The following is a 24294-nucleotide window of genomic DNA, read 5'->3' as shown; positions in this document are numbered from 1 at the left end:
ACAGGATTCGAACATGCGACCGTAGTCGTCGCGCGGTTCCAGACTGAAGCGCCTAGAACCGCTCGGGCACTGTGGCCGGCCATGGCGCACTGTCATCCATAAAAATTGAATCGTTGTTTGCGAACATGAAGTCCATGAATGACTGCAAAGGTTTCCAAGTAGCCCAACATAGCCATTTCCAGACAATGATCGGTTTAGTTGGACTAGAGGACCCAGTACATCCCTCGTCGACACAGCCCACACAATTAACGAGCCACTCTAGCCTGCACAGTGCCTTGTTGACAACTTGGGCCCATGGCTTCTTGGAGTCTGACCATATTCGAATCCTAGTACAAGGTCTTACCAACTGAAATCGGGACTCATCTGACAAGGTCACGGTTTTCCAGCAGTCTAGGGTCCAACCGATGCGGTCACGAGCCCAAGAGAGGCGCTCCAGGCGATCATTTGCTGTTAGCAAAGGAACTTGCGTCTGTCGTCTGCTATCCTAGCCCATTAACACCAAATTTCGCCTCACAGTCCTAACGGATACGTTCGTCTTACGACCCACATTGATTTCCGTGATTATTTCAAGTAGTGTTGCTTGTCTGTAAGCACTGACAAGACTATGCCAACTCTGCTGCCGCTGCCGTCGGCTATTGCGTTGTCTGAAATTTGATATTCTCGCGCACACTGATGACACAGTGGATCCCGGAATACTGAATTACCTAACGATTTCCGAAATAGTGTTCCATGCGTCTAGCTACAACTACCATTTTTCTTTCAAAGTCTGTTAATTCCCGTCGTGCGGCTAATAGTTCTGCCAATACTATGCCCTTTTGTATTTTTTTACGCGGTACTACCGCCAACTGTATATGTGCACGTCGCTATCCCATGACTTTTGTCACCTCGGTGTAGTTTCTGACGCACATTTGGAGCAGAGAAAAGTTTTTTATCCTGATTCGTGGGGCAAGGCGATGGTTGCTACCCGAATTTAGACTCATTTTATGAGTATATCAGGGACGAAATTTTTTTAGGTTCGCCGATAAACGTTTCTGGGTTACTCTTTGGAACAATATGATGCGAAGGGATGTTTAGAGTTTGCCCCTACAAACGGTATCTCATCGCCTTTCTCGGCATTGAATATTCCCCTGCTATTATTTCCACAATCACGTTACATCTGTCGGTGACTATCGAGGAGATTAATGTACGAGAAAGAGGAGAGACACCAACAACAGTTATCATCAAGCACTCTTACAAGTACGTGCCTAGTTAATCGCCAACATAGGGCTATACTTACATCATTATAGGTCCACACAGAGTCTTGGAACATGAAACACGGCTTATCTGGATGCTTCTTAACAAGTGCATCGAATTCCGAAACGACAGAGCAGTTGTTCCTCATCATCCTCTTCGTTTGAATCTGCATTAGGACGAAGCGGTACATGCCCCTGCAACACAAAGAGGATTAATTTGCTTTACAAAAGAATGTAAATTTCCCTTTGTTAGAAAGCTTTTACTTCAACAACTTCAGTACGATTACTGTAATGGTTCCTCAATTAATAAAAGGTAAATCGTGCCTCTAGAAGAGTTATATAATGAAATACATAATAAAAATTACATCATGCAATAATGAATTACACAATGAAATTACATAATGAATTGTGCTATGCAATATAGTCAAGGCATAACTGTCCATCACATTAACGTGACCCCCTGTCCAAAACCTTTTGCAGCATGGACCGCTGAGAGACGTGCAGAAAGAGAGTCAATAAGATTCTGGAAGGTATCGAGAGGGATGTGGCGCCATGCCGACTCCAATGCTGTGACGAGCTGCGATAGATTTCTCGGTTGCGGATCCAGGGCGCGAACAGCCCGCTCGAAATGATCCCAGAGATTTTCGACTGGGGTTTAATTCTGGAGAGTTCAGTGACCAGAGGAGTGCGGTAAACTCATCCTAGTGTTCTTCGAAGCACGCACGTACATTGCGAGCTATGAGGCACGTTGCTTTGTCTTGTTGGTAGATGCCATCGAGCCGAGGAAAAAGAAACTGCATCTATCTTTGGGGAACATGTCCACCCCTACATGCATACAGACCATAACGCAAGCAGAGTACTTGCTTTCAGACGTTTCACGCCGTACACACCAACGGTCTCTCTTCTAATGACTATAAAACGTGGTTCATCTGAAAAGGCTAGCTGTCGCTGCCCACTGGACGTCCAGCTGAGCTAACGGCGTGTAACTTCCAGCCGTCATCGCCAATGAACAGCAGTCAGCAAGGTTGAATGAACCAGGAAAATTTTTTGTAAATCTGTGGTAAGTTCTTATGGGACCAAACTGCTGAGGATATCGGCCCCTAGGCTTACACACTACTTAATCTAACTTAAACTAACTGACTCTAAAGACAACATACACATCCACGCCCGAGGGAGGACTCCTCGAATCTCCGACGGGGGGAGCCGCGCGAACCGTGGCCAGGCGCCTCAGACCGCCCGGCTATCCCCCGCGGAAATGAACGAAGAGCCTGCAGCGGATGATGATGATGTGGTGGTTTGATTTGTGGGGCGCTCAACGGATCATCAGCGCCCGTACGAAGTCCCAATTTTTACACAGTCCAAAGTTTTTCACAGTCCAAAGTTTTTCACAGTCCAAAGTTTTTCACAGTCCAAAGTTTTTCACAATCCAAAGTTTTTCACAATCCAAAGTTTTTCACAATCCAAAGTTTTTCACAATCCAATCTAGTCACTGTCACGAATGATAATGAAGATGGAATGATGAGGAAATACAAACACCCAGTTCCTGAGCAGAGAAAATCTCCAACCCGGCCGGGAATCGAACGGGGGACCCCGTGATCCAGTGGCAGCAAAGCCAGCCACTAGACCACGAACTGCGGATCCTACAGTGGCAGCCCATAAGAGTAACGTTAGCAAGCGTGGCACACAAGCAACCAAGCTTCAGATTCATGGTCCACACATTGAACAGAACACCCGTAAGCAAACAGAATTACACACTGGAGCTAAACACAATAAAACCTATAGCACAGGAAAATGGTTACAGAGAAATTAAACCAACGAACTTGTAAACAGAAAAGGAATGGTAGCACAACACACACACAAAACCTTACACAACACAGAACAACACAACACACAAACAATGACCATTTGTGAGACACAACAGTACAACACACAAAAATAACAAAATGGCACATAGTCACTTGCAATAACAAAATTGTCCACAGAACAGGCAACTTATTGAAGAAACAGGGACTTCAAATAGGAGACAGGACAGACAGCTCTACACAGAAAAAGATCAGAACACAGGAGACGCCCACAGATAAATTCAACAAATCAGGAATACGTGAACTCACATGCAACCTGTCACTCAGTGTACATAGGACAAACACGCAGGAACTTTAAAACAAGATACTCAGAACACCTCAGAGCACTACAAAGTAACAGCATACATAGCACATTTGGTAATCACCTAACAGCACATAACCACCATCCAACTATAATAGCAGCAAAATTAAAAATACTGAAATGCAGCCACAGCCTATACCACAAACTGACAATAGTTCTTCCATGTACAGAAGGCAATAGCAGAAGGCAAACAAGTTCTAAATGAAAACACTACACTCTGTAAAGGCTCATTACTTAACACGTTAAAAGGAACTTTACAGAAAGGCAACACAAAACAGATAATGGAGCTTACACACACACACACACACACACACACACACACACAGAAAGAGAGAGAAAAGTAAACAAAAGTCAAATTCAGCGCCAGACTCTCTCGGGAACAAACTGATGCTGATGGGGTTATGAAACACAACAACATAGTGCTCACCGCATTTTGCGAAGTAAAAAGGTGTTTATAAAGAAAGAAACTACAGAAAGTACATTATTATGTGTGTGCAGCGTCCGTGGAACATTAAAAAAACTATAAAAAAAACGGCTCTGAGCACTATGGGACTTGACATCTGAGGTCATCAGTCCCCTAGAACTTAGAACTTCTTAAACCTAACTGACCTAAGGACATCACACACATCCATGCCCGAGGCAGGATTCGAACCTGCGGCCGGCCGAAGTGGCCGTGCGGTTAAAGGCGCTGCAGCCTGGAACCGCGAGACCGCTACGGTCGCAGGTTCGAATCCTGCCTCGGGCATGGATGTTTGTGATGTCCTTAGGTTAGTTAGGTTTAACTAGTTCTAAGTTCTAGGGGACTAATGACCTCAGCAGTTGAGTCCCATAGTGCTCAGAGCCATTTTTCGAACCTGCGATCGCAGCGGTCGCTCGGTTCCAGACTGAAGCGCCTAGAACCGCTCGGCCACACTGGCCGGCGAAAAACTTATCTGTCACAACAAAATGTGAGTAGTAAAAGTTATATATGCAAAATATTTTGATTTCCAAAATTATATTTTTTTTTTCAAAAATCGAGAGGCGAGTTAACTCGCCGATGAAATTTACATTTACATCGTTTGGTTTGCAGATGACAAGCTATCAGTGCAGGACACCATACAAATGGTCCTGCAAAACCATATAATGTACAATCATAGTATGAAGCAAAACGAACAAAAACTTTTTTTAGCCTTCACTTTACCAAATTAGTTATAGCCTAATTTACTATCATTTTTACAGTTTTCAATAAACAAAAACCCATTAATGATGGCACATAGGGCTGGAACAAGTCCGGGCAAAAAGAAAAAACTCTGTTTGCAGAAAGGTGGAACCCATATCTTATAATTATTCTAATACGTTTTTCTTAAAATATAATTTGTATACAACTATTATTTATTGCTCTTTAAAGTTCTCGGAATGCAACAAAACTAGTTCTTCTCCTCTTGATATTTCAGCTGAGAATCGTCGAGTCATGTTCAGACTGAATCACACAAAACACTGCACATGTATGATTTTTTAACCTATTAATAGTTACCAGAATGCATTTTCACTCTGCGGCGCCGTGTGCGCTGATTTAAGCTTGGGATATTAAAACTGTGTGCCGGGACTGGACAGAGGTGGGCGTGGATCGAACAATTCTTTTATTATTGTAGAAGATGCTGGGAGGGCGTAACTCCCATGTGCGGTCTGTTGGTAGGTTTAGCAATTTTTGTCTGTTGAGGTCAGGCGTTGTTGGGAAGGCCGAAGGCTCTAAGTGACCTATGCATTTTGGAACGTGTTGGCGCGTTTGACATCGTCTTACATCAGCAACATGTGCCTGTTCTCCATTACGCATGCAACAATAGTAGTCAAACATTTTTGCTCAAGAGTCAATACCGACATCGTGGAGTGGCACCTTGGACGCAAGTGCATATCTAGCTTGTTGTGAATTGGTAATCAACATAAATTAATATATTGTAAGTCCCCAGTAGACCAGTTATACTAAGAGCGCCATTAATTTGCCCGCAGGCCCCCAAAGTACTAACCGTTAAAAATTTGCACCATTCAGAACTCTTCGTGTCGGCCGCACTGCTGCCACCCTAAAGTTGTGACACTGTAGTTACCTGACAATGTTGTATTGTGTTTTCTGTGTGAGCGGATGATTAATTGATTAATAACAGTAACTGCAATAATATTAAAATTCGTTACATAACAGGAGACGACCACAAATGTTTACTACATGTTTTAAATGTCGTGTCCGCAGCTCGTGGTCGTGCGGTAGCGTTCTCGCTTCCCACGCCCGGGTTCCCGGGTTCGATTCCCGGCGGGGTCAGGGATTTTCTCTGCCTCGTGATGACTGAGTGTTGTGTGATGTCCTTAGGTTAGTTAGGTTTAAGTAGTTCTAAGTTCTAGGGGACTGATGACCATAGATGTTAAGTCCCATAGTGCTCAGAGCCATTTGAACCATTTTTTTTTTTTAATGTCGTCTTCCTCCTACTCAGTGTGTTGTATTACAACAGCCTTCACATGATATCACATTCGTTGCCACAAATATGTACCGCATTTAAAGACGACAGTCTGTCTAATGCACACTCACTAATTCATGTTACTTCCAGAAATTCGTACCACAGCAGCTGATCGGTACGGGGCACACACGCCCATGAGTTGTCAGCACTGGAGGACAAACAAGAGAGCCTTCCTCCTATTAATCCCCGCCATCCTGCAGCGACAGATGCATCTGCCCCTGCCCCCAGTTTCGCCCCTGAGGTGACCGGCCAACTTTTCGCACACGTACTACCATTTATCATTCCTCTAGCACACAGGGCGAAACACCTATGCACCGCAAATATTGCGGAAATGAAAGTGCTATTGATGTATGGTTTCCGCAGACTGGATTGGTAGTCAGGGCTCGTATTGTTAGCCAATAAACAGATTGTATTAATATTTAGAAACTGTATTTTTTGTACAAACATGCACTTTTTAAATGGAACAATGCCTATTCACATTAACGAACTAGAATTAGGGTAAATTAGAATTTCAGTGTCGTTTCTTGCTTCCTAGTGCGAGATATTTACGAGATACCGTATTTCGGAAAGTTTCCATACCGACACTTGTTTGTTCCATTCATCCCGCGTAGTTGCTAGGTACGATGTTGTGTTTACTTTGCCTTTGTGTTTCTCGAGTGCACTGCGACTTGCTAGTCAGTGTGTGATAGTCCAAGCAGTAGGTAGTGAGTTAAACATGGGGTTTACCAATGCAGAAAAAGCCGACATGCTCACTGTGTACGAAGAATGTAGAAAGAATGCAGTTCATTCTCGTACGGTGTATGCGGCAAGGTATTCCAATTGACGTCAACCATCCCGGCAATTATTTATCAAGCTCTCGAACCAGTTACGTGAAAGTGGTGGTGTAACGCCTAGACAACGTAACAGAAGGAAACAAATGGCGACAGAAGAGAGGACGATTGATGTTCTTGCTACTCTTGAGTCGATCCGCACGTTAGCTACCGCGCAATCGCGTGGGGAAGTGGCATGACTCAAGTCAAGTGTCCCACGCCGGTCAACAAAGGTTCCATCCCTATCACATCTCTCTCCATCAAGAGCCACATGGAAACGATTACAAGAATGGTGTCAACTTCTGTACATGGGCATAAAGACAGGAAACTATATATATATATATATATATATATATATATATACTGCTTTTAGTGATGAAGTCACATTTACCAATCATGAGCAGGTAACCCGCCGAAACATGTGCTACTGGTCTGTCAACAATACCCGTTGGCTTCGTCAGATGGAACGTCAGCATCCATAGAGTGTAAACGTGTGGTGTGAGATAGTGAACCATCAGCTCATAGGCCCGCTTTTCATAGATGGAACACTGAAAACGCGCAAGTATTGCAGTCTCCTGACAGACCATCTTCCATGGGTGTTAGATGATGTTCTTCTGCAGACTAGGAGGAATCTGTGGTACCAACTTGATTGCTGTCCGGTCCATAGTGCGTAAAGTACTACAGCGTGTTTTCACGAATCGTTTACAAATCGTTGGATTGGCTGTCCGGTCGATAGCGCACGAAGTACTGCAGCGTGTTTTCACGAATCGTTTCGAAATCGTTGGATTGGACCCAGAGGACCTGTACCTAGGCCGACCCATTCACCGGATTTAACGCCTGCAATTTTTTTCTGTGGGGAAAGCTGTAAGGCGCCGTCTACATGGCCTTACCAACTATACACGATGGTACACAACGACGTATTACTGCAGCCTGCTCGAACATCTCCGCTGAAACTCCAGCTCGCGTGCAGCAGTCGTTCCGTACCAGACTGGAAGTATGTTTTGCCGCTGCCAGCGGTCATTTTGAACACAACCTGTAATGGTCAGTTGTCTCGTTACTGGCCACAATCCACATAACTAGGGTATGCACTAGTGTTGTTCTTTAGTGTGTGCTACCAAAAGTATTGTGCATGTTTCGGTGTGGGGATTTTCAAAATACGATATCTCGTAAACAACACTCCAGTTTTGTTACCAAGGTATCACCATAAACATTGAACTCAATTTTATTGAAAGCTTTAGAGCTCCATCGCCTAGGTCCTTCGTATATCTAACGTTATAAACGGGCACCGACCTCATATTTTTCGAGCTCCATCACACTCCATACCTCCACTGTAACCATCATAATTCTTAGAACCTTGATGTCCAATATGTCCTTCAGTGTTACCATGGGACGTGTGGCAGTACTTAGATAAGCACTCAACATCAACAACTTTCCCATTCTCCAAAGAAGTAGCACTTACAACACCATTCAAGGAACGATGTCCTCGACGTTTCCATGTCCCATCAAGTGCAAGAAGATAAGATGCTCACATCAACAACAACAAATCCACTACAAACAGCGTCAGCCGGCCGTGGTGGCCGAGCGGTTCTAGGCGCTTCAGTCCGGAACCGCGCGACTGCTACGGTCGCCGGTTCGAATCCTGCCTCGAGCATGGATGTGTGTGATGTTCTTAGGTTAGTTAGGTTTAAGTAGTTCTAAGTTCTAGGGGACTGATGACATCAGATGTTAAGTCCCATAGTGCTTAGAGAAATTTGAACCATTTTTTAAAATTATCTCAGTTCATGGTTTGGCTTGGTTCAAATGGCTCTAAGCACTATGGGACTTAACTACTTAAACCTAACTAACCTAAGGACATCACACACATCCATGCCCGAGGCAGGATTCGAACCTGCGACCGTAGCGGTCGCGCGGTTCCAGACTGTAGCGCCTAGAACCGCTCGGCCACACCGGCCGGCCAGTTCATGGTTTATTGGATTAATTGCAGGTTGCTTATCTAACTGCTACCAGAAGCAACAAAGCTTTAATCTTCAATATTTTGCGTAATTATTGACCGAGGTATGGCCTCTCGTTAAAAGTTTAACATAACAAGACAAGTACTACAGTTACATCTTGAGGCATCGTAGATCAACACGTACAAATACCCAGATTGCAACAAACTTTGCACATAATCTTAGACCTTCAGGAAACGTTTTCTTGTTTACAACCCCCTCTCCGTACTGCCACAACATTCAAAATTATAAAAGAAAAAATAAACTTAATCGTTTACTACATTTTCGCTGTTCGCGCAGTAAAACTGCCGCATCAGGCATGAATAATTTACTACGTCATTATTACTAACTCTGTTTGCAAAATATTTCGCAGAAAGTATCCATGTATACCATCTAATATACCTGCAACATAATGTTATTGTACGAAACACACAGTTCAGGAGAAATGACGTCATAAACAGTGAGACGCGGAAAAAAACTAGCTTCTGCTTAAAACGGAGTACAAATTAAGTACAAATTAGCCAGACTATATTTATCCAGTTTGATAATTAGATCACTTAGCGACAGCCAACAATTTTTAACCATAAAATTTCAAATCTTTTCTGAAATATTTCTCGCTAGAACTACTTAAACGTAACTGACATAAGGATATCACACGCATCCATGCCCGAGTCAGGATTCGAACCTGCGACCGTAGCAGCAGCGCAGTTCCGGACTAAAGCGTCTAGAGCCGCTCGGCCACAGCGGCCGGCTGAGATAATTCTGCATGCCCTTCACAAGAGGCAAGATGTGGCACACACGATTCTAAGAACGACGGATTTTGTTGACTCTTGATGTCGGATCTGGAACGCCAGAACGCAGTAGTGACACAACTATCGAAAAGGTGCACGCCCCCATTATCTAAAATCGGCGAGTCACAAAGGCAGCCATTGCCCCAGGGGTCGGGTTGGGCGTCGGAGTTGCCACGGACACGCGGTGCTGTCCGTCCATTTGTACCATTCTTCGACGAATTTTCGTTCCCCGCACTACTTCTGCTGTCGCTACACGCTTTTGCTCTTCTTTTGAAGTCTCCATTTTTCTGTTTTTAGCAGTGCTGAGTGCAGTGGACGGTAGATGCGTGCACGTGCTCGCTCTGTCGTCACGTGGCGGTGTGCCCGTGTTTCTGTAAGTAACTGGCAAGTGCGCCCTTATAGGGACACCACCTCCTTCCGTATGGAATTGGATTACGATCCCTCCAGCGGTTTTCATTTTACAGCATCCGGCTCGTTCCTTTGTGAATGCTCCTTTAGGTTAGCACAAATTGTCTGAGAAACTCGTGTCTGCGGCGCCTTCATCATGATATTTGGATGATATTTCCCATGTACTTAGTTCCACAACCCTGCAATAATTTTAGAAAGGATAACATTTTCCCCATGGACTGTCATTAAATGTATTCATTCACCACGTTTGAGACTTCGGTATTGTGCCGTTCACAAGTGAAGTGCGCCAAAGTACGGTTTATCGCTGCTAAAAAGGGCATCGCTCTTATTTAAAGTGACCAGACATCCTGATTTGGCCGAGACAGTTCCGAAATTTGGAGTCCAGTCCCTTTGCCCCCATCGAGCTCTGCCTGAACACCTAAATATTCCGCTTTTTAGAAATGAAATCAAATTCTTGGCCACGTGAGGGTTCAACATAGCATTTATACAGGGTGTTACAAAAAGGTACGGCCAAACTTTCAGAAAACATTCCTCACACAGAAAGAAAGAAAAGATGTTATGTGGACATGTGTCCGGAAATGCTTACTTTCCATGTCAGAGCTCACTTTATTACTTCTCTTCAAATCACATTAATCATGGACTGGAAACACACAGCAACAGAACGCACCAGCGTGACTTCAAACACTTTGTTACAGGAAATGTTCAAAATGTCCTCCGTTAGCGAGGATACATGCATCCACCCTCCGTCGCATGGAATCCCTGATGCGCTGATGCAGCCCTGGAGAGTGGCGTATTGTATCACAGCCGTCCACAATACGAGCACGAAGAGTCTCTACATTTGGTACCGGGGTTGCGTAGACAAGAGCTTTCAAATGCCCCCATAAATGAAAGTCAAGAGGGTTGAGGTCAGGAGAGCGTGGAGGCCATGGAATTGGTCCGCCTCTACCAATCCATCGGTCACCGAATCTGTTGTTGAGAAGCTTACGAACACTTCGACTGAAATGTGCAGGAGCTCCATCGTGCATGAACCACATGTTGTGTGGTACTTGTAAAGGCACATGTTCTAGCAGCACAGGTAGAGTATCCCGTATGAAATCATGATAACGTGCTCCATTGAGCGTAGTTGGAAGAACGTGGGGCCCAATCAAGACATCACCAACAATGCCTGTCCAAACGTTCACAGAAAATCTGTGTTGATGACGTGATTGCACAATTGCGTGCGGATTCTCGTCAATTGGGCCAACTGGCGGTGAATCGAGGAAGTACAGTACATACTGACGAATCTAAAATGAGCTCCCACATGGAAATTAAGCGTTTCCGGACACATGTCCACATAACGTCTTTTCTTTATTTGTGTGTGAGGAATGTTTCCTGAACGTTTGGCCGTACCTTTTTGTAACACCCTGTATTTATAGCGGCCGGCCGTTGTGGCCGAGCGGTTCTAGGCGCTTCAGTCTGGAACCGTGCGACCGCTACGGACGCATGTTCGAATCCAGCCTCGGGCATGGATGTGTATGATGTCCTTAGGTTAGTTAGGTTTAAGTAGTTCTAAGTTCTAGGGGACTGATGACCTCAGATATTAAGTCCCATAGTGCTCAGAGCCATTTGAGCCATATATTTCTATCAAGTATTTATATTTTATTTCGACATCGTAATCTAATATGACATACCAAGAGGCGCTGTATTATGAATTGCGTTCACACGGCCAACTTGATGATGCGGTCATGTTCGAGATCTTCAATAATATTGGCTGATTCACGAAGATATGCAAATATTTTAATATGTTATTCTACAAGTAAACCTAAAGAAAAAAGTTCATATAAACATAGGTCCGCAAATGTTTGGTTACGAAGTTATGGCTAATAAAAGATTTTGCCTGAAATTTAGCAACTTCGTTAATATGAAGCCATCGCAAAACTATATGAGCTTAAAGTAAATCACGATTTCCATTTATTTTGTAGTTACTGGTCTGGTGAATCTAATAAACCATGTCCCAGACGTGTATCTGCAGTGATTTTCCAGAACATCCAGAGAAACAAAAATTATTATATAAGTAAATTTGTTTATTTTCCATTAAGAATGTAGAAACTTTTATTCATTGTTGGCAACCGTTAGTGAGTAGTTTCAGCCGTTTCCTAACCTTGAAACAAGTTAGTTTTCTGTATTGTTCAGTGAACGAATATAATAACGGAGTATTTAAGTGAAACCACATAGTAGCTGTTTTAGTTTGTAGATTATTTATGAAAGAGGGATGCCTTTCAAATTTACGACTGAGGAACACGCCGATATGGTGTTTATTTATGGCAAATGTGATAGTAATGCTACGGCTGCAGCTAACGAATATCGCGAACGATATTCAACTCGGAGGATTCCGAATGCACGATCCATCAGTGGAGTTGAAAATGGCTCTGAGCACTTTGGGACTTAACATCTAAGGTCATCAGTCCCCTAGAACTTAGAACTACTAAACCTAACTACACACACATCCATGCCCGAGGCAGGATTCGAACCTGCGACCGAAGCAGTCGCGCGGTTCCAGCCTGAAGCGCCTAGAACCGCTCGGCCACTCAGGCCAGCCATCAGTGGAGTATTTCGAATGATACGGGAGACAGGTTCTCTACCTAGCGTTCAGAATCAGTGCGAGCGCTCGATACGTGAAGACAATGGGGAGGATATTGAGGATGCTGTTCAAAGTAGCCCGGCTACCAGTACCCAACGTATCTCTCAACGATTAGGCAATTCACAATCTATAGCAGCGGTTCTCAAACTTTTTGTGCTTCGGGAGCCTTTAAAAGGCCACAAATAATTGTGGGCACACTATAAACATTCCTGAGGAGTATTTTACAACAGTCAAAACAGGAAATAAATACAATGAGAAAAAACAATTAAGTCATTTTATTTTGAATTTCGCGTCCAGATTACAGGAAATACAACTTATATTAATAAGAAACATACAATATCACAAAGTGAACAAATAATTTTTGTATAAAGAACGATTGTCATTCAAATGCGATGGCCGAGCGCCGTGTTGCTTCCTACCTTGCCAAGACGAAAGGCAAAAGAAACTATTAAGTGAAACGTATTGACATGAAATAATGCAATAAAACAAACGGCTAATTCAAATTATAGAGAAAAGTAATAATGCAATACAAATGAAACATACCATACGCCTACTCTTTCTAGTGTTTATACGAGAAACGTGTGCCAGATGTGACCTCGCGATTTCTTCAATGTTCGGAGACATATTTGAAAGACAAATTCTCATTTCCTGGTCAACACATTGAACAGTTCCTCTATTTTTACATTTAATTCACATAAACATGACGTCGAAAATCGAAGTTGTAACGTCTCTTAGCAAAAGATATTATATGTGGTAAAAAAGAAAAGGAGAAAAGAATAATTGAACTGGATGATTGTAATTGCGTGGACAACGATTGTGTGAACTTTATGTAATAAAGAGAAAGCATTGTGTGTCGTGTTTTGTTCTTGTATAGAATTATGTACTGATTTTTTTAATAATATCTGTGTCGGCGAATACTGAAACCGCCACAGACGATACTTATTAAATATCAAACAAAGATGAGAATATGAGACTACTACAAAAAGTAATAACCGAACATTAATTTCTCTGTCGTCTTCTTGTAGTTACGTGAGTAGGAAGAGCCTGTGACGTTATATTGTACGCTTGCGTAGCAGTCTTTTGTCAAGATTGTGAGAGGGACGCCATTAGACATTGATTTGGAAAGGTGTGTAATAACTTAATCTGTTTAAATGTTTTGAATAGAGTTACTTAGTGAAAATTTGCATTACGATTTGTAATAAGCTTGCCTGGTATTTTATCCCATCCCTTTGAGACATTTTCAGTTATTTAAATATTATTCGTGGTGCAGAGCTGCGCTACGAACGAACGAGCCGCTGCCGCGGCGCATTCAAACTGCATTAAATGAAACCAATCATACCGCAAGGAAGCGGGCAGGTAATAGTGAACTAAAATTATTTCTTTCAGCTTTCGGAATTGCAGAGCAGAGCAGCAGATTTTATGATGTGTTTTACAGGTTGACGCGGGCTGCTGATAATATATTATTAACAATGCGAAAAGATAATTTATCTTCATAACATAAAAGAAATCTTGCTGTGCGTAGTTCTGGTCTGGCAAACCTTATAGTAAAAACGTCTTTTTCTCTGATAATAGTCTCATGTTCTCGTGTTAGTCGTGGTACTTGTTGGTGTTTTACTGTTAACAAAAATCCACTGCAAAATTTTGATGTTGATCAAACATTGCGTACTGTAACATCAGTATTGATAACGAAATAATTTTCAGTAACCTTCTCAATAACTGTAAAGTTAGGAAGATATGTTGAACTTTATGTCGAGTTACAGTAACGAAAAAATGTTCCTTTAATAGAAAGGCAGATTCAGAACAATAAGAACATAATCTATTTTGTTTTGTTGAAAATTAATGATCCAAAGAAAGTCACAGCACAGCATCACTAAAAGGTATTTCGGGGCTCTCTTCGTAGCAACATATTTTATCTCATATATTAGTTGTTACGCGAGTAATAATAAAACAAAGCAAATAGTAGAGCCAGCGAAACTGTCGCCCGAAAGCGTGGGGCAGAATTTGCAGTGGCCACGAAAATAATAACTTTTTTATGTGTTTTCTTTTATCGTATATAAATATATATTTATAGTGATAAATGAATGTATGTGTCTCACGATTAATGCCATGTATTAAGGAATGTACAAAAATTCTTTCATGAAAAAACGCACCACTGCAAGCGAGTCAAATGAAAAGATCCTGATACTACTGAGAAACTGTAACAGCTACATAACCCGGGGGCAGCCGAACCCCGAAAGCAGATAAACTAAAGGTAAGACTACAGTTTAGTTGTCCTGTTTGTAGAAGCTTAACTCCAATGAAGTGATCTCATATCGCTAGTGGTGTGCGTAGTTTGGCGTTAGTATTTATGACAGGGCAAAGTTGAGTGTAGATAGTAATTTTTAGTGTGCAGTGTATTGTAAATAAATTACCATATTTTATGTGCAAGTGGCAAAACTGTGAGATCCTGTGTTCGAGTAGGTAATTTATGAATATGGCTAAATTGCGTGGTCTACGTCCGAGCAATATTGAGGGACAGCTATTAGTTAGTGCAGGAAATGTAGAAACGGGTGCATTAAGCAGTACAAGTACTCTCTTTGAGGATATCCCATGTGAAAATGTGGGGGCAGGGGCACAGGAAGTGGTGGCACCGCCCACCAGTGCACAAGGAGATGTAGATAAAGAAATTGTACCACCCCCAGAAAGGCAGGAACCAGAGAGTGGTAATCTGCCTGGTGGATATTCACTTCAGGCAATATTAGAGTGCGTGCTGGATTACCAGTTATAATTTGCGCAACAACAAGCTGAAAAGGACGAAAAAATTGAGAGCTTTCTCGCACAGCAAGCTGAGCGAGATCGCCAGCTAACAGAAAATTTCCTTGCCCAGCAAGCTGAGCGAGATCGCCAGCTAGAGGAAAAGTTTCTTGCCCATCAGGCCGAGCGGGATCGCCAGCAAGCTGAGCGGGACCAGCAACTTGTGCAATCGTTAGAAATTATGAAAAGAGAGACTGCCTGTATGAAACAGGATTACGAGTCGATACCTAAGGCCGTGCAGGAGTTGACTGTACAGGTCAAAAACCTGCAAGTAGCAAACACTAACATTGTAGACGAGATAGGTGTCTCGGCCAACCGATTAGAAAAGCTAGAAACAGATTCCACACAGCTTGTAGAGCAGAAGTGAAACGAACAAGCGACTAAAATTGAAACAGAATTCAACTCATGGCTAGAAGCGAAGGAGAGCGAGATCGACAAAAATATTAATTCTAAGGTACAAGCAGCCATGACAGATAGAGATTCCGAATCGTTCAGTACCGCAGTAAATAGTCAAGTACAGAACGACGTGCAAACCATCAAACAAATACTCAGTGAGGATATTCCGCAGTGGCAAGTGAATATTACCAAACGGATATCCGACTTGGAAAAGGTTTTAGCACAGAGTAGCAAACATCTTGAACATTAAACTATGTCGCCAACAGCCAATGTTTTTGGCAACGCACAAACTTATGCGCGACGCAACAATCTTTAGGCGATAATGCGAGGAGCTGTAGCTTCGGTTCGGAGCACACAGCCTATGTCCCAGGAGCAAACCAGTATAGTCCATAAATATTGGTTGAAGAAAGTTTGATTAAAAATAGGCAGTTTCAAACGCTTACTACTGAACGGAAGTCAGTACATCTAGTAGTATTCATAAAAAGCTTTAAAAATATCTTGCCTAGTGTGTGGAACGAAGCACAGCAAAATTCAATACGTAATGTCATACATGCAGGGTGATGCAGCGTTGTGGGCTACGGAAGTAGCAGACAGCTGCATGACGTATGAAAAGTTCGAAAGGGCGTTTTTGTCGAAATACTGGTCGCCTTGTATACAAGAGCGGCTAAGAAAAGAAGTATACAATCCCGAACCGTACTCACCTCGTCTTGGGAATCTGAGACGGTATTTCGAGAAGTATATAAACAAGACGCGCTACTGGGATGAGCCTATCTCACCAAGAGACATAAGATTCCTAAAATCACATTTACCCATTCATATTAAAGAGAAACTAATACACGTACCAGAGAACGACATGGAACATTTCCTGTCTGTTCTAGATTTAATAAACTTAATCCAGGAAGACGCAAAAAGCAGCGTGTGATCACTCACGGAACAATGGATCAGGGTGTAAACATGACAGAAATAATAGTGCACAAAACCACAACCATGGAAATGGTGGGGGCGGTAACAAACGGCAAGAGCACTCGCAAAATGGTAATAATGGTAGAAGTCAGAACGGCTATAGGCAGCCGTCCCATAATAAAAAGCGTCGATTTGACGACCGGTACGATTCCGGACCGCCCGGGACCAACCTCTGGAAAAATGCGCGAGGTCAGTGGCATAGCAATTACAGCGACAGTAATCGCAATTGGAATCAGAATCAGCGACCAAGCACAGAACGGCAAGGTAATGACCGGTACGATAACAACAGACCACCACTGCAAAACACGCCTATTGGGCAGTCGTGGCGGCCTACAAATCAAAACGTACACATAGTAGAGGTCACGGACAATAGCCGTCCAAGTACCTCGCAAGCAAGCCATCCTTTGGCCCAGGATGGAAGTAGTGCCTAAAGAGATTCGAAAGATTTTAGAGTGGGATAGTAAAATTATTTATTCAGTGATATGTCAGATTAAATAGTAGCAGTAAGAAGATTTCAATTGTGTTTTAGAGTATAAGGATGTTAGCTTTAAGAAAGAATTCGTGTGTATTAAAATTTTTGAGAAAGCAAAACATAAATAAGTAAGCATAGTGTTGTGACTTGGCAAGACAGCCAAGCCACTATGAGGTAGCCGAAAGGCACGCGTTTAAGCTCACGCAGGCTGGCGTGAGGTCTGGAACAGTTAAAGGAGTTGAGTCTAGTAAAAAAAGTACGTAGCTTCTGGAATACTTAACTTTAATCCATAATTGGTGAACATCGGTCTGACGGTACATGCATCACAAGATAAATAGCAATTGATAATGGCGCCTTGCTAGGTCGTAGCAAATGACGTAGCTGAAGGCTATGCTAATTATCGTCTCGGCAAATGAGAGCGTAATTTGTCAGTGAACCATCGCTAGCAAAGTCGGCTGTACAACTGGGGCGAGTGCTAGATAGTCTCTCTAGACCTGCCGTGTCGCGGCGCTCGGTCTGCAATCACTGACAGTGGCGACACGCGGGTCCGACGTATACTAACGGACCGCGGCCGATTTAAAGGCTACCACCTAGCAAGTGTGGTGTCTGGCGGTGACACCACACATAGCATGAAAGTGGAACCAACAAACTGGGCAATAGCATCCAAATTGAAGATTTTGTTTACAGACAATTAGTGTCATTAAAATAAAGTAAAATGTTCAAATCCTTTTTGGATATCGACACACATTCTTATTTTATAGAAATCTAAAAGGCTTCAAGAGACAAATCCTTATGCTTAATCATCCGTCGAGTATCAGCAGATATAGCTGTCAGTTCTTCTTCTGTTAATGCTAAGCCGAAATCACCCGAAGCTTTCAGTAATGGGTTTCGAATCCAGTCGTACTGTTCAGTGTTGAAGGATGGAGAATATGACCTCAGTTTCTCTTCTAAACTGATTAAATGGTCTATTACTATTGGATGTATTTCATTTATGCACGTGCACGTTACCAACGGGGACATTTCCAAGTTACCTTGACCAGTTTTTCTTTTCCATATTTGTAGTTTTCGGTGAATCGCTTTAATTTTGTCAGTGGATGTGAGGATATTTTCTTCTTTCCCTTGCATTCTAGTGTTCAAAATATTGAAATGTATCGGCCAAATACTGCAATCTGGCAATCCAAAATTCACTCCGAAGGAGGTTGCAAAAATGTAAATGTTTCATTTCTTCGAAAAACACGATAAGTTCTTGTTGTAGCTCATGCACACGGGTAAGTACTTTCCCCCTCGACAACCACCTGACTTCTGTGTGTAAAAGCGACTCTCTGTGTTCTGACGACATATCGCTACGAAGTTCATCGAATAAACGGGTTTTGACAGGTATTATTTTAATAAAGTTTAGCATATGAACAACTTGCTCTAAGACTTCTCTCAGTTTTACTCCCATTGTTTTAGGTATTAAGGCCTCCCTAAGAAGAAAGCAGTGAGTTACGATAACATCTTCATTTTTTAAATTTTTTTTTACAATAGAAATAAGGCCCTTAACACAGTCTATCACTAAAGCGGTGCCATCTGTACCAATGCCTTCACACGAATTCCATGTTAATTGCCTCTTATTAAGATAATCATTTAAGATGCTGAAAACGTCCTCACCTTCAGTAGACACACTTAATGCCTTACAAAAAAGAAACTGATCTGCTATTTGATATTGATTAATGTAACGGACAAATTCTGAGAGTTGCGTTTGGTTGGTAATGTCTGTTGATTCAACTGAGTACTTGAGTTTATTACTGCGTACATTTTTCTCAATATTAGTAGACATTTCTACATACGTCTGTGAACTGTAGCATTCGACAAAGGAATCTTGTGTATTTTCATAGTGCTTCATTTCTTAGTATCGTCATGACCATTTTTTTTTGCAAGCAGGCAAAATATGTTACCCACCTATAGTATGAGATTTCATACTCTTTGCTCTTAGTTCACAGACTTGATAGGAGGCGATCAGAGCTTTATCAGAAACAGACATTACACTTTCAAAAGAGTTTGCTGCCCTTGTTTGCTGTTCAGACAATGTCTTGAAATAGCTTAAAGATTTGTCTTGCAAATGTGAATGCATTGTTTTAGAATATTCGCTCAGTTTGCAGAGATCATTTGCCATTTTATACCCACATACAAAGCATAGTGGGAAAGGATAATCTTCAGTCCCAGTTCAAGTGAAATCATAGCTTAAGTAGCCTTCATTATACTTACTAGCAGGCCGCTGTTTTGCATTTTTACTTGCGCGTAGCGTTTGTTCACTTCCAGAATCTGATTTTTCGACGGCATCCTCTTTTTTCAGAAATCTGTCCATTTTATTCGACTGTATTTTGCATATAGGATTACTTCTAGAACTTTGAAAATAAGCACTATGCTGTACACAAAAAACAAATCACACATCACGTGAACGCTCTGCGAAATGTCAAGCACACAACAATGGAAACGCGTTTTCCTTTTGGGCCCGGATTCTTGTGCCTCCGTGTGCTAACGGTGGCGCCAACGATAATTTTCAGATTCCGTTAACTTTGCTGGAAGCTTCTGTCATGAATTCTTTGGATCACTAAACTGCAGTGGAAATGACGCTCAGAAGTAGCGAGGCTTCATGAATAATGACAATCATGTTCACGTGTGCTACTCATCTGTAGCAAAGTCACGGTCAGCTTGAGGTCAAACAATAAGCAGCTCTCATAGATAATTTTCTCTCCCAGTTTCTCTTTTCCGTAATATTTTATTGACAATAGAAAGGTATGCATTTTCAATAAAATGCTATTAAAAAGTGACTGGTTGTGGATGTTATTTATAATTTTTTGATACACTGTCCCGATACCTAAATAGGTCATAGTGACCAATAATAATAATATTCAATTCACTTCCCATGTGCTGTTGCAGCGCCACTCGGAGTTAGGTGGAATAGGTTTGCAATCATTGGGACCAACACGAAACCTTCCGAATTCTACGGACAAGTTGTGCTCATATGCATAGCGCACAAGGCTCAATTTCACAATGGTTACCACCATAAAAGAAAAACGTCTACTACAAAACAAAAGCACGACACTATCAGATAATATCCGTAAGAGTTTCCGTAAAAAAAAAAAAAAAAACCGTCAGTCGTCAAATATTTTTTCACCGTTTTTTCCTGATTGCGAACGTTTGGATCTGACCAGAAATCTATTAACGCTCGACAACACTGTGGATTAACTCAATGTTCATTTATAAACTTTAAGAACGACACAAGTGTCGTACCGTTTGGTTACGGAAAGAAGGCACGGAACGAGGTGTGCGAAAAAAATTTGCAAGGCGCCTACAGGGCGAAGAGCGGTGAGAGGGGGGGATGGTTAAGAAAGTTTCACGACAAATGCTAGCCATCCAGGGCCGCCTGTGCGCCTGCTACCGACCAGCGACGTAGATAGTTATATCTTACCTGAAAAACTAAAAAAAGGTTCGCTAAAAGCGCATTATTTCTGTCAAAAAGTGTGAAATTAAGGTAAGGCTGTTGTAATACAGTTCCAGTGCAAGGAATTGAAGAAAATGGCATTTGAGGCATTTATTAATTGTGAATGACCATGAAGCATTATGTTGTAAGGTACCTGTAGTGTATGGTTGCGGTCTTGGACTGCAAGTTTTTTACAACATATCAAATACGTTACTGGGTTGGCCACACCAAACTTTACCATGGATAAAGTGTTACATTTATAAATATTCATTGTTAAATGTAACATTGTAGCAATGTGACAATTATCTGACCATTCAGTTTCTCCAGACAGCAGCATGCCGCCATCCGAATAATTATTTTTCTCGCCCCATTGCGAATTACACATTTCTTTAGACTTCCTTACACTTCTAGGTGGTGTATGGGATGACCTTTATGGGCCAGCAATGGCTTTATCGTCACTCATTATTTTGAAATATTTTTTCCCAGTTCCCAAACAGCCGTTACTGTTGAACAACTAAGATTAGCAGCAATGGAAGAGAGGAGACAGTCGGCATGAAACGTTTCGAATACTGTCGGCACTACAAGGAGAATAAGCCACCTTATTTCCTTAACCAAACTGAAATGGATAAAACTGAGTAGCTATATGTTCCTTAACATTTGGCCATATGTTTTCCTAAAATATTACAGGGCGCACCGGCAAATGTTCTAGGCCGAACCACTGATCTAAGATTTGGCGTACAAATACATTGTATTTACTGGTGAGGCACAGTTTACTCGAGATGGAATAAACAATTTACATAACGAGTACGTATGGTGTGAAACAAACCCACATGCAACAGTGCAACGCAATTTCCAGCAGCGATTTAGCAGTAATGTGTGGTGTGGTATAACCAACATACACTTTATTGGACCATTCATTTTCCCAGGACGTCCAACTGGCGAGACGTACTTACATTCCTTCAAGAAGAAATGCCCCGCTTGCTCGAAGATGTTCCACTTGCTACGCGATGGCAAATGTATTTTCAACATGACGGCGCGCGTCCACATTTCACCAACGCCGTTACTACACATTTAAATGAAAATTTTCCCCAGAAATGTATTCGTCGTGGTGCTACACGTCTGTAGCCACTCAGATCTCCCGATTTAACACGAATGGATTTTTGTGTGTAGGGATGGATGAAAGACATAGTTTACGAGGACAAAGTCAGTACACGTGAGGCATTACTTTTCTGCTAGCATTGTGAATGCAATAGACGAAATTAAGAACAACCCTGTGAAACTGAAACGAGCAATAAAATCTGTTCATACACATGCAGGTAAATGAATTGAACTCGGTGGAGACATTTTTTGAACATTTATTGTGAAATTTATTGTGAAATTAACACTGAGTTTTGTTTTCTCCGGTTTAACATGAATCCACGAATGCTATGGTATCAATAAAAGCAGATTATCTGACACATTCACAGTTTCAGTAACGTTATTACCATAATTTTTCCAAAATTAAATTCTCTTCAAATTCTGGTGAAAACTTTGTGCAATTGTCTGGAATTTAAAGAACAAATTGGGCCAAGTAGTTAATAAATTAATTTTTTTACGAAATTACATCTTTGCTTCTCTGGATGTCCTGGAAAACTACTGCAGATACACATCTGGGACATGTTTTATTAGATTAACCACACCAATAGCAACAAAATAAACGGAAATCGTGCTTTACTTTAACCTCGTACAGTTTTGCGATGACTTCATATTAGCGAAGTTGCTAAATTTCAGACAAAATCTTTTATTAGCCGTAACTTTGTAACTAAACATTTGCGGACCTATATTAACCTTTTTATTTAGTTTTACTTGTAGAATAACTTATTAAAATATTTGCATATCTTCGTGAATCATCATGTACAGGGCTATTACAAATGATTGAAGCGATTTCATAAATTCACTGTAGCTCCATTCATTGACATATGGTCACGACACACTACAGATACGTAGAAAAACTCATAAAGTTTTGTTCGGCTGAAGCCGCACTTCAGGTTTCTGCCGCTAGAGCGCTCGAGAGCGCAGTGCGACACAATGGCGACAGGAGTCGAGAAAGCGTATGTCGTGCTTGAAATGCACTCACATCAGTCAGTCATAACAGTGCAACGACATTTCAGGACGAAGTTCAACAAAGATCCACCAACTGATAACTCCATTCGGCGATGTTATGCGCAGTTTAAAGCTTCTGGATGCCTCTGTAAGGGGAAATCAACGGGTCGGCCTGCAGTGAGCGAAGAAAAGGTTGAAAGCGTGCGGGCAAGTTTCACGCGTAGCCCGCGGAAGTCGACGAATAAAACAAGCAGGGAGCTAAACGTACCACAGCCGACGGCTTGGAAAATCTTACGGAAAAGGCTAAAGCAGAAGCCTTACCGTTTACAATTGCTACAAGCCCTGACACCCGATGACAAAGTCAAACGCTTTGAATTTTCGGCGCGGTTGCAACAGCTCATGGAAGAGGATGCGTTCAGTGCGAAACTTGTTTTCAGTGATGAAGCAACATTTTTTCTTAATGGTGAAGTGAACAGACACAATGTGCGAATCTGGGCGGTAGAGAATCCTCACGCATTCGTGCAGCAAATTCGCAATTCACCAAAAGTTAACGCGTTTTGTGCAATGTCACGGTTTAAAGTTTACGGCCCCTTTTTCTGGACATGCTGGAAAATTGGCTCATGCCACAACTGGAGACCGACAGCGCCGACTTCATCTTTCAACAGGATGGTGCTCCACCGCACTTCCATCATGATGTTCGGCATTTCTTAAACAGGAGATTGGAAAACCGATGGATCGATCGTGGTGGAGATCATGATCAGCAATTCATGTCATGGCCTCCACGCTCTCCCGACTTAGCCCCATGTGATTTCTTTCTGTGGGGTTATGTGAAAGATTCAGTGTTTAAACCTCCTCTACCAAGAAACGTGCCAGAACTGCGAGCTCGCATCAACGATGCTTTCGAACTCATTGATGGGGACATGCTGCGCCGAGTGTGGGAAGAACTTGATTATCGGCTTGATGTCTGCCGAATCACTAAAGGGGTACATATCGAACATTTGTGAATGCCTAAAAAAACTTTTTGAGTTTTTGTATGTGTGTGCAAAGCATTGTGAAAATATCTCAAATAATAAAGTTATTGTAGAGCTGTGAAACCGCTTCAATCATTTGTAATAACCCTGTATTTGTGCTGAAGTTATATTACTGAGCTGGACTTGATTAGCAGTAATCCTAAAGCCTTCACGTGTTTTTCATTGGCATGAGTACTGTAGGACTTTCCATGCGGCAATATTGAAGGTAGAAGGACAACACGTTACAGTTAGAGGTTACAGAAGCACTTCATGATTTAAGAATCAATGTAACAGAAAAACGAAAAACCAGATTCATGCCACACGTTATAAGAAATGCTTTAAGCAAAGTTGAATCTGAGGAGGATATAAACGTTATTCACTCCACTGAAGCAGTGTGTAAATTTTATGATAGCAGTGCAATACATTGAACAGTGGGCGGATGATTTAATGCGTTTTCAGAGTCCCAAATAGGTTCTTCCGCACTACATGCCTATACGGAATGAGGTAAAAAAAACGCTACGAGTCTCTTACAAATGTGTTTCTAAACTACCATATTAATGATAATGATTTGCTTCTAAAGCGTGTTGATATGCAGAAGTTCGTCACATCTCAGAAAAC

At 42.0% G+C, this 24294-nt stretch overlaps 1 protein-coding gene across 1 annotated transcript in view; it reads right to left on the bottom strand.

The window, feature by feature from the left end:
* LOC124787747 (long-chain fatty acid transport protein 4-like) overlaps positions 1-24294 on the bottom strand; it is a 348522-nt gene that overhangs the window by 132516 nt on the left and 191712 nt on the right. Inside the window, exon 2 of the mRNA XM_047254616.1 lies at positions 1277-1427. Within this exon, the coding sequence (XP_047110572.1) occupies positions 1277-1427 (151 nt within the window). The remainder of the gene's footprint in view (positions 1-1276; positions 1428-24294) is intronic.

This window comes from Schistocerca piceifrons, chromosome 1, assembly GCF_021461385.2.
Source record: "Schistocerca piceifrons isolate TAMUIC-IGC-003096 chromosome 1, iqSchPice1.1, whole genome shotgun sequence".
In the NCBI taxonomy this organism is placed as follows: domain Eukaryota; kingdom Metazoa; phylum Arthropoda; class Insecta; order Orthoptera; family Acrididae; genus Schistocerca; species Schistocerca piceifrons.
This window is presented reverse-complemented; position numbering and strand designations above follow the sequence as displayed.